This window comes from Stenella coeruleoalba (assembly GCF_951394435.1).
Source record: "Stenella coeruleoalba genome assembly, chromosome: 9".
Classification (NCBI taxonomy): domain Eukaryota; kingdom Metazoa; phylum Chordata; class Mammalia; order Artiodactyla; family Delphinidae; genus Stenella; species Stenella coeruleoalba.
Window position 1 is genome coordinate 48166259 of NC_137155.1, and position 11949 is coordinate 48178207.

The following is an 11949-nucleotide window of genomic DNA, read 5'->3' on the forward strand; positions in this document are numbered from 1 at the left end:
AGTCCCAGGCCCGCAGTCAGAACCGGGGCAGCGCGCGTCCCTTTTCCGGAAGCCCCGCCCGCTCCTCCAGCCTGGTTCATCCCCACGCCCCTACCACACTCTCGGCCTCGGCGGCGAACTACATTTCCCAGAATGTAGTTCGGTCATGCGGCCGCCTCGCAGGGCGCCGAGAAGCGCCTTCGGTGACGCCATCAGCCAGCGCCACTTTTAGCTACTCTGATGTCGTGGCGCTTTGGGGGAAGAAGTTGCTGTTTCGCCGGGCCCCGGTACTGAGGACGCAGTCCGGGTGACCCCTGGCGTCTTCCCACCCCTCCGCCCGCCTTTTCCCCCGCTCCTCTGGCAGGATGAGGCGTGCAGGCCTGGGTAAGAAGAGGGCTGAGATTCTAAGTTCGGGGGCCCTAGAACTGGCCGTGCTGGGCGCGGGGACGCGGAAGGAAATCAGATCTGTTTCATGTCTCTGGAATCTGAACCAGAGAGCAGGGTGTATAGAGGGGTCTTTGGAGGCGATACCAAGTGGAAACACACCATTTGTCCGAGATCCTGGGGCGTTCCTTAAGTTTAGTTCAGTCCCAGGTGTGGATGGTAGGTTTACAGAGAGTAGTGGAGGACTGGAGGTGAGGTATGTACAGGTGCCAACTCAGTGATGAGTCTTTTAGTGTTACTGGCGGTCTGAGCGTGATTATGGAAATTGCTGTCTTCGGTTTCTTTTTATTGGACCTGATGTTAGTTTCTTCAGAAGCGAAGTTTGAAGAGTGAGTGTTGCATGCAGAGCACACTAATAATAATCATATTAGCCTGGTTACAGTGAGTTACAAAGGTAAACGTACGTATCATTACTGTTAAAGGCCGTTTTACCCAGAACAGTTCTTATCTGAGCCTTGTTCCACTGGTAAGACGGTAGAACGTAGTAATTCTTGGTGACTTAGCATTTGTTCTTGACCTTTTAGCTTAGGAAGCAGGTTCACCAAGCAGCAGGAACAAATTAGGCACAAGGACATATAATGGGCTATTATAACACAGAGCCATTAAAACAGCATTTTCTGGTTCTGAAACTATTAAGAGATAATGGGGAAAAAGAAAAAACCTGCCAAATCAGTGTACAATATACCTGAGAAAATATATGAAATATTGAAAAAAGATAATGTTACCTTTTTCAGTTCTTATAAGATGGAAAAAGAAAAAAAAGTTTTCAAGTGTCAGGTGTTTAAAGTTAGTGAAAGTTGCCAGTAACTCTAGGCATGTACATTCATTAGTAAATTGTAGTATGAGAAACAGCTTTTGAAAAATGTCGTTTTTGTGAATACTTGGATCATAGAAGGAAAGTTGGCCAAATAAATTGTAGAGAAAAAATATAACTCATTTTGAACAAGGTTAGTTTTATATGCCTAAATGTTTTTCCTTTTTATCATTACTAATGACAGCAAACATTTATTGTGTACTTGAGTAAGCTCTAGGTATACAGTCGTTTGTAGCTCTGCTCGTGTTCCCCAAAGCTTCCAATCTAGTTGAGGAGTAGAAATATGTACAAAGATAAATTATAGTACAAGGCGGTAGCTATACAACCAAATACCAAATAAGTTCTACAGGTAGTGAATGTCTCGGGGATTTCACAGATAGAGCACTTGGTACTTTGTGGAGACACAGGAACTTGAACTAAAGCTTAAATAATGAAGTGTAGAAGAGGTAATTTCCAGTTGGAAGGATGACCCTTTCCCCCCAGAAATAGTTGTAGGGCTGGAATCTAGAATTATGAATGATGTGTTTTAAAGGATTATGATTAAGCCAATTTGGTTGAAGTAGGAGACATAGAACCAGAACCAACCACATTGTGTAGACCTTTGAGTGCTAGGCCAAGGAATTTGGATCTCATTGGTAGGTCTTTTGGCCCCTTTGAATGTTTTTGTGCAGCAGTGTGCCATGATAAATTGCAGGAAAGGGACTAGAGAAATGATGGTTCTGAGCCCTGACTGTACATTAGAATCACCTGGAGAGCTTTTAGGGCTTTGATACCCGGACCCCAGCCCAGACAAATGAAATTACAATCTCTAGAATAGAGTGGTTTTTTGTTTGTTTGTTTTTTGTTTTTAAGCTCCCCTGTAGTTGAGAGGAGGAAAGGTGATGTATCAATTGCTGTAATTTACATTGGTGTGATGTGACATGATGTGACAAGAGCTTTTTTTTTTTTTTTTTTAAAGGATCAGTCTGTATTGACCTGGAACTTTAAACCTGGGATTGTGAATCAGTAGATATTCATGTGGAGAAGCTTCCACACTTCACATGTCCCTCTCGGTGATTTGGTTCAGTTATTGATAGAAACTATCCAAAAGTAGCATTTGTCTAATGGACAAAGTCTGAGGATCATCTTTGGCACCCATTAGCTTTCCTACAACTTTTTATAGCAGTTAAGTCACACAAAGAATAACAACTCCTAACATTTTATTTTATTTATTTATTAATTAATATTGGTAGTGAATGATGGTGTGAGGGAAGATTAACTCTTTAATAGAAGAAATGTGCCTTGAAATACTTCTGAGAATTTCACTTTTAATAAATGGGACAGTATTGAAGAACTCTAAAAACAAAATTAAGATAGGGAAAACTAACAATAAAGGAAGTGAGACAAATAGCCATTAATTTAGAAATGAATTCCTTGGTTGTCAAGTGGTTAAATTCATCCAGTCAGTAATGACTTATTGGACAAACGTTATATATCTAGGACCTTAGTCACATAAAATATGAAGACATTTTTCTTTTCTGTAAGGATTTTGGTCCTTATTAGAGTTTGTACAGAGTATCACTGATGAATAGGGTGAGAATGCATTGTTTAAATGATGACTTTAATCACTGAGTGGAGAAAAATATTATGTCTAGTGACCTGAGTCCTTAACTTTTATAATGGCACACTTAGCTTTGCGGATAGTGTGTCAGCAGTTGAGGGAAAATTTGGGGAAAGCGACTCCTTCTCAGGAACATACTCGTTTAGCATTTTGTTGTGGTTTTTGTGGTGGTGGAGATTGTGTGTCTGCTGCGTGTAAAGTACTTATTAGGTACAGGGGATACAGAAGAAGGTTGAGACACTGCCTCACTGCCTCTGTCCTCAAAGAAGCCTGTGACCCCACTGCTGACAAAGCCAGGCACATTCAAAGTTGAATAACAGTGAATTCAGATTCTGTTCATTAATTAGTTAATTTACAAGTATTTACTAGGTGTGCCTTACTGTGTGTGTATATTTGTGGGGGGATCTATAGCCACGAGCAGACCAAATTTACTTTCTGCCCTTGGAGTGCAGCCTAGAGTGTGATATTAGCGTTATATATAGTCGGAGCTGTAAGAATTCAAAGGAGAGAGTTTTGCTCTTTAGAGAAAGTGAGATTTGGCTGTGCCTTGAAAGAGCTTTCTATTCACACTTTGACCTTTCTTCAACAACCAGTGCTGCCTGCTACTTCCGGCCCTTCCATATATTACTGTCACTGCCACTCCATCCACTCTTTGAGTTTATGGAGACCTTTAGTTTCTGTATCATCCCTTTCCTCCATATTCTCAGGCTTCTGTTAACACTACTTCAGTCCTTGTCCAGTTGAATCCCCATAATCCATATATTCACCCAGTCTTTTTGCAAGGAATCTCATCCTCTTGGGGCTCTGTTCTTCAGCAGCCCCAACACTGTAAACCTCCAACTCTTGATCAGTCCAACCATCCAGCGTTTCATGGGCTAACTTAGGCTGATGAGTTCTTCTGGAGAAAAATCACACTACAATATATTACCTCAGGCAGGATTGCTTTATCCCTGTAGTAATCCTGTATAACCCTAGTCACTTTCCTCCATATTCTCTTTACTGTTTATTCCCCCAAATGATCACCATTCTTCAAAGACAGGCTTTTCTCTTTTTTACTGAGAAAATTGTCAATAGTTTAAAAAAAAATGCGGTTAGATAACACTGTCAGCTATGCTTTCCTCTTTCAATCCTCCAACATGTTAGTATATGTATTCACTGTTCAAGGCTCACTCTACCTGTTTGATTGCCTGATGAATATCAAATACTATATTAGGCAGTGGCTGGGACTATAGTCCTGTATCCCAATGCTATTCCCTAGAAGATGAGCTCCAAAAAGTGGCACCTAGAAAGAACAATGAATCTGATACATGGAGTTTCTCAAGTATTTGTTGAAGAATGAATGAGTCCCTCTCTTAAATCTCAGCTAATATTCTCCAAGTTATTCCAGCTCTTTTCTATTTAAAAGAAAGAGATGCTAGTAAAGGACCCTCCCTCTGCCATGAACTTCATCCTGCTGTATTATCCTTTTTCTGCCTTTCTCTTCATAGCCAAGCTTCTTCCATAGGTAGTTGATGTTATGATACTTTTAGATTTTTTTTTTAAACTGTGTAGTTCTAGGGAGCAGGAAATGTGTCCAGAATCTCCTTATATATCAGTGCCTATTTCAGTGTCTTGTGGGCAATCAATATGCAGTCAACAAATGTGTTTTGAACTGAATTCAGTATTCTTTGCTTAAGAGAGGGTATTAGAATTGTTCTAATCTCTATTTGGTTATTAATTTTTAAAGTTCATTTGGAGTGTGAATAATAGACATACGTGGTCTGCAACGCCCTCCAGGGGTCTTTTTCGGTTCTTTCTTGTCAAGGTTTCAAAAGTTTTTGCTGCAACTCTGCTTGTGACTCTAATCCTTGCAGGTGAAGGAGTACCTCCTGGCAACTATGGGAACTATGGCTATCCTAATAGTGGGTATAGTGCCTGTGAAGAAGAAAATGAGAGACTCACGGAAAGTCTGAGAAACAAAGTAACTGCTATAAAATCTGTAAGTATAAAGCACATATTATATACTTTTTAATTTGTGTATTTATATATACATGTATATTTTATACTTATAAAATATATACTTTTATTGGTATCATACTAAGGAATTCAGTTACAAAATAGTGTAGTTTGGTGATACGAGCTTTTTTTTCCCCAAATTTAACAATTCAGAGATAATAAAGCACCTATGAAACTAGATAGCCCAAATCACCTAACTACTTTCTACAACTGTCATTCACGCCAGGGAAAGAAATTTCCAGGAGAAAAAAACTTTCTTCTAACAAGCCTAAATTATCAATATTGGAATTTAAAAAAAAATCATTTAATTCTTAATTTCCTCTAAATGTTGTATTTTCTAAATTATTCACATTATACAAAATTGCTTAGTTCATAGATCAACTACTTTTGATTTAATATGACCTTGAAAACAATACTCATTTCAAAATATAACAGTCTCCAGGCTTTTACAATTCTACTTTCCAAAGGCTAATGAAATAGCAATTAAGTTTTAGCAACATGACTCAAAATTTAGACATGATTTAAGTACAAGTTTAGAAAATGTGGCCAATCAAAACATATGGTATATTTGTTTTGTTTTTAACTTCAGAATTTTTTTTTTGTAGTTAAATCTAAAATACTGTATGTTGTCTGTACTAATGTCTCAGAGCAATCCACCTTCCACCCCCAAGCAGCTCATCTTCTGACTTTTCTTCTTCTAGTCTCAAAAGCTACAAATCTGTCTTTCATGTTTCTGCCTTTGTACCTCACGTCAGTCACCAAGTCCTGTGCTTTTTTTCCTACTGTTCCTATTTCCACCTTTCTCTTTCTAATACTATCCCCCGGTTTTCTTAGGTGAACTGTTGGGAAAGTCTTTTAACCTATCTGTTCCTAATTTTTCCCATGTTTTGGTCTGAGCTACACCCTGTCACCAGTCATCTTTTTAGAGTATTTTTTAATTTGCATCCTCGCTCCCAGAAGTCTTCAGTGGCCTCCCATGATGTAAGAAATGAAGTTCACACTCTATAGTTCCATCAAATAGGTTCTGCAAATATTGTCCACAGCTTTTCAGACCTTACCACCTGTACCTCCAGAATGTATACATGCTTTCTGCCAGACAAATTCAAGTACTCCTTGTGTCCTACGCATGCCGTCATTCTCCCACTCCTGTATCTTTGGGCATGCTATCACTTTGCCTTAGACTGCCTCTCCCTCCTGACATTGGCTGAAGTCTTGCCCTTCTGAAAGGCTCCACCTCATTGCATCTTCTCTCCTCCAGGCCATTCCTGATCACCACATAAAAGTAACCTTTTCCTTATGAACATAAGACCATTTGTACCATTTCTGTAGCACTTACTGCATAATGATCTGCATTGGAATTATTTGTATGTAAAAGAAATTTACCAGAAATAGGGTTTTCTATTGTACTTAGTTTTATATTCTACATAGCACTTACCATAATTCCTTATAGTGGTATTGACTTAATATATATTAAATAAAGGATTACCAGAAGATGGTTTTAACAGTGTATGTGATTGATTCCGCATTAAAATAAACATACAGTACACTTATAGAGCATTCACTGGAAGCTTATGCTGCCAAAACCTACTTGCTATCTGATTAGTCTTTGGGAAATAGAATTATATTCAGCCTGGAGACTGTTACATTCTGAAATGAGTATTGTTTTCAAGGTCATATTAAATCAAAAGGAGTTGATCTATAAACTAAGCAATATTGTATAATGTTAATAATTTAAAAAATACAACATTCAGGCCATCATCAAAAAAATCTAGAAACAATAAACGCTGGAGAGGGTGTGGAGAAAAGGGAACACTCTTGCACTGCTGGTGGCAATGTGAACTGGTACAGCCACTATGGAGAACAGTCTGGAGGTTCCTTAAAAAACTACAAATAGAACTACCATATGACCCAGCAGTCCCACTACTGGGCATATATCCTGAGAAAACCATAATTCAAAAAGAGTCATGTACCAAAATGTTCATTGCAGCTCTATTTACAATAGCCTGGAGATGGAAACAACCTAAGTGCCCATCATCGAATGAATGGATAAAGAAGATGTGGCACATATATACAATGGAATATTACTCAGCCATAAAAAGAAACGAAATTGAGCTATTTGTAATGAGGTGGATAGACCTAGAGTCTGTCATACAGAGTGAAGTAAGTCAGAAAGAGAAAGACAAATACCATATGCTAACATATATATATGGAATTTAAGACAAAAAAATGTCATGAAGAACCTAGGGGTAAGACAGAAATAAAGACACAAACCTACTAGAGAATGGACTTGAGGATATGGGGAGGGGGAAGGGTGAGCTGTGACAAAGCGAGAGAGAGGCATGGACATATATACACTACCAAACGTAAAATAGATAGCTAGTGGGAAGCAGCCGCATTGCACAGGGAGATCAGCTCGGTGCTCTGTGACCGCCTGGAGGAGTGGGATAGGGAGGGTGGGAGGAAGGGAGACGCAAGAGGGAAGAGATTTGGGAACATATGTATATGTATAACTGATTCACTTTGTTATAAAGCAGAAACAAAGACACCATTGTAAAGCAATTATACTCCAATAAAGAGGTAAACAAATAAAAAAAAATACAACATTCAGAGGAAATTAAGAATTCAATTTTTTTTTAATTCCAATATTGATAGTTTAGGCTTCTTGTTAGAAGAAAGCTTTTTTCTCCTGTAAATTTCTTCCCCTGGCATGAATGACAGTTGTAGAAACAGGTGATTTGGGCTATCTAGTTTCATAGGTGCTTTATTATCTCTGTATTGTTAAATTTGGGGAAAAAGCTCACATTCTGATCTATAGAATTCTAGCATGGTTTTGCGTCACTATTACCCCAGATGCTTTCCACACAAAATAAGTTGAGAACAATATTTTACAGTGGTTTGCCAAGATTTTTAGTAGTTTCCAAGATGTAGTAGTAGTGTGTTTATTCACATATCTTAGAAATGAAGCCTTTGATGAATTTGTTGTGTAAAGTATTAGATAGGTTTTGGTTTGAATAGCAGCTGTACTCACTTATGGTATTTCATTTAGACTCAGCCTCTTTTGTGCATAGCTTCAGGATGTGGGTAACACTAACTTGTGAGGGTTTTTTTCCAATTTATTATCATATTTTAAAGAAAAACACCTTTAGAATCTAAAGAAATAATTAGTTTAGATGTTTATTCAAAGTAATGCTACATTCATTAGGAAAATATTGCTTATATCTGGATTTGAATTGATAATATGGGAACTTGTATACATTTTTAAAAGGTAAATGAAGAAATATACAAACAAATGCTATTGTGTAAACAGTATAGAGAAAAAAGAATGCAAGGATAAGAGAACCGGAGAGAAATATGTACCAAAATTAAAAGATGGAATTGAATATTAAGATGAAATCAAAATGAAGAACAGGGAGACAATGTCCATAGTTGGGAAGGAATAGAAATTCTAAATTTATTTTTCATTAATTTCAGTGAGAAAAGTAACAAAAGAAGAGAGTATATTTTATATTTTTAGAATACAGTTTTATTTGAGAAACTGTTTATGCTTAGAATGTCATTATTGTTTTTACTTTATAACACTTAAAAACATTTATGTAAGTAATAATGTTTACTCTTTCTACTTTATAGCTTTCCATTGAAATAGGCCATGAAGTTAAACATCAAAATAAATTATTAGCTGAAATGGTAAGTGAATATGATTTTAACTTTAAGAAACTTGATCTGATATTCTCAAATCTGGTTTGGAATACCTCTAAGATTCGTTTTTGCCATAGTTTTACAATTTTCATCTTGCCTAACACATACAAGTAGGAGGAGGAGGTGGAAGCCAATTTATCTTTAATCCTGTGCTTAGAAACACTGTTAAAAACTCAGGACAAATGACTATTCTGAGTCTTCTTAAAGATCTCTGGATATAGACTGCCAAGTAATCAAAAGCACTTTATGTCCAACCAACCAAATGTCTTTTACTTAAGGTAAACCTATTTCTTTTGCTTGATCTTCTAAAGATCACTGTGAACAAGTCAATAAGATTTGACCATAGTAACATCCCCAAGCCTTTTATCTCTAGTCTAAACAAACTCAGTAATATATGCCTGTTCTTGTTAGAGGCTTTTTTCATTCTCCAGTGTTTATTTTGTATGTTAAATTCCTCTGGGCCTTCCCTAGTTTCTTCAAATGCTTTTAAAATTGTACTGTTCAAAAATGAATATTGCACTGAAAGCAATCGCCTTGTGAAAGTTGTACGTTAGAATCACTTCCGGAACTTTGAAAATATTTATGCCTGGTCCTCACTCTAAATATACTGATTCAGAATTTTAGGGGAAGGGGCCTAGGTATATGTATTTTGAAAAAAGGATCCCAGGTGATTCTGATGCATAACCCCACTGAAGACTATAGATGTAAAGTTCTTGAACTGCATACAGCCTGAATTGTGCAAAGGCTATCATTGTGCCAGGGCCTTACATCTCAGGATATTGAGATTTCTATGGAAATGCAGTGTTTTTAATCCATACCTAGTTCTCATCTTTTTTTATTCTTTTTTTTTTAACATCTTTATTGGAGTATAATTGCTTTACAATGGTGTGTTAGTTTCTGCTTCACAACAAAATGAATCAGTTATATATATACATATGTTCCCATATCTCTTCCCTCTTGTGTCTCCCTCCCTCCCACCCTCCCTTTCCCACCCCTCCAGGCGGTCACAAAGCACCCAGCGGATTTCCCTGTGCTATGCAGCTGCTTCCCATTAGCTATCTACCTTACGTTTGGTAGTGTATATATGTCCATGCCTCTCTCTCGCTTTGTCACAGCTTACCCTTCCCCCTCCCCATAGCCTCAAGTCCATCCTCTAGTAGGTCTGTGTCTTTATTCCTGTCTTACCCCTAGGGTTCTTCATGACATTTTGTTTTTCTTAAATTCCATATATATGTGTTAGCATACGGTATTTGTTTTTCTCTTTCTGACTTACTTTGCTCTGTATGACAGACTCTAGGTCTATCCACCTCATTACAAATAGCTCAGTTTCGTTTCTTTTTATGGCTGAGTAAAATTCCATTGTATATATGTGCCACATCTTCTTTATCCATTCATTCGATGATGGGCACTTAGGTTGTTTTCATCTCCAGGCTATTGTAAATAGAGCTGCAATGAACATTGTGGTACATGACTCTTTGAATTATGGTTTTCCCAGGGTATATGCCCAGTAGTGGGACTGCTGGGTCATATGGTAGTTCTATTTGTAGTTTTTTAAGGAACCTCCATAATGTTCTCCATAGTGGCTGAACCAATTCACATTCCCACCAGCAGTGCAAGAGTGTTCCCTTTTCTCCACACCCTCTCCAGCCTTTAGTGTTTCTAGAATTTTTGATGATGGCCATTCTGACTGGTGTGAGATGGTATCTCATTGTAGTTTTGAATATGCATTTCTCTAATGATTAATGATGTTGAGCATTCTTTCATGTGTTTGTTGGCAGTCTGTATATCTTCTTTGGAGAAATGTCTATTTAGGGCTTCTGCCCATTTTTGGATTGGGTTGTTTGTTTTTTTGTTACTGAGCTGCATGAGCTGCTTGTAACTTTTGGAAATTACCCTTTGTCGGTTGCTTAATTTGCAAATATTTTCTGCCATTCTGAGGGTTGTCTTTTGGTCTTGTTTATGGTTTCCGTTGCTGTGCAAAAGCTTTGAAGTTTCGTTAGGTCCCATTTGTTTATTTTTGTTTTTATTTCCATTTCTCTAGGAGGTGGGTCAAAAAGGATCTTGCTGTGATTTATGTCATAGAGTGTTCTGCCTATGTTTTCCTCTAAGAGTTTCATAGTTTTTGGCCTTACATTTAGGTCTTTAATCCATTTTGAGCTTATTTTTGTGTATGGTGTTAGGGAGTGATCTAATCTGATACTTTTCCATGTACCTATCCCGTTTTCCCAGCACCACTTATTGAAGAGGCTGTCCTTTCTCCACTGTACATTCCTGCCTCCTTTATCAAAGATAAGGTGACCATATGTGTGTGGTTTTATCTCTGGGCTTTCTATCCTGTTCCATTGACCTATCTTTCTGTTTCTGTGCCAGTACCGTACTGTCTTGATTACTGTAGCTTTGTAGTATAGTCTGAAGTCAGGGTGCCTGATTCCTCCAGCTCCGTTTTTCGTTCTCAAGATTGCTTTGGCTATTCGGGGTCTTTTGTGTTTCCCTACAAATTGCGAAGTTTTTTGTTCTAGTTCTGTGAAAAATGCCAGTGGTAGTTTGATAGGGATTGCATTGAATCTATAGATTGCTTTGGGTAGTAGAGTCATTTTCACAATGTTGATTCTTCCAATCCAAGAACATGGTATATCTCTCCATCTATTTGTATCATCTTTAATTTCTTTCATCAGTGTCTTATAATTTTCTGCATATAGGTCTTTTGTCTCCTTAGGTAGTTTTATTCCTAGATATTTTATTCTTTTTGTTGCAATGGTAAATGGGAGTTTTTTCTTGATTTCACTTTCAGAATTTTCATCATTAGTGTATAGGAATGCAAGAGAGTTCTGTGCATTAATTTTGTATCCTGCAGCTTTACCAAATTCGTTGATTATCTCTGGTAGTTTTCTGGTAGCATCTTTAGGATTCTCTTTGTATAGTATCATGTCATCTGCAAACAGTGACAGCTTTACTTCTTCTTTTCCGATTTGGATTCCTTTTATTTCCTTTTCTCCTCTGATTGCTGTGGCTAAAACTTCCAAAACTATGTTGAATAAGAATGGTGAGAGTGGGCAACCTTGTCTTGTTCCTGATCTTAGTGGAAATGCTTTCAGTTTTTCACCATTGAGGACGATGTTGGCTGTGGGCTTGTCATATAATGCCTTTATTATGTTGAGGAAAGTTCCCTCTATGCCTACTTTCTGCAAGCTTTTTATCATAAATGGGTGTTGAATTTTGTCAAAAGCTTTCTCTGCATCTATCGAGACGATCATATGGTTTTTCTCCTTCAGTTTGTTAATATGGTGTATTTCACTGATAGATTTGCGTATATTGAAGAATCCTTGCATTCCCGGAGTAAACCCCACTTGATCATGGTGTATGATCCTCTTAATGTGCTGTTGGATTCTGTTTGCTAGTATTTTGTTGAGGATTTTTGCAG

General features: G+C 37.6%; 1 protein-coding gene across 2 annotated transcripts in view; it reads left to right on the forward strand.

The window, feature by feature from the left end:
* The first annotated feature begins 40 nt into the window (after positions 1-40).
* The window catches only part of BET1 (Bet1 golgi vesicular membrane trafficking protein), a 72833-nt gene continuing 60924 nt past the window's right edge, over positions 41-11949 (forward strand). Inside the window, exons 1-3 of one of the 2 annotated variants that reach the window (XM_079931252.1) lie at positions 41-363; positions 4691-4815; positions 8460-8516. In XM_079931252.1, the coding sequence (XP_079787378.1) occupies positions 345-363; positions 4691-4815; positions 8460-8516 (201 nt within the window). In that variant the 5' untranslated portion in view covers positions 41-344. The remainder of the gene's footprint in view (positions 364-4690; positions 4816-8459; positions 8517-11949) is intronic. The other variant, XM_079931251.1, reaches the window with a different exon arrangement.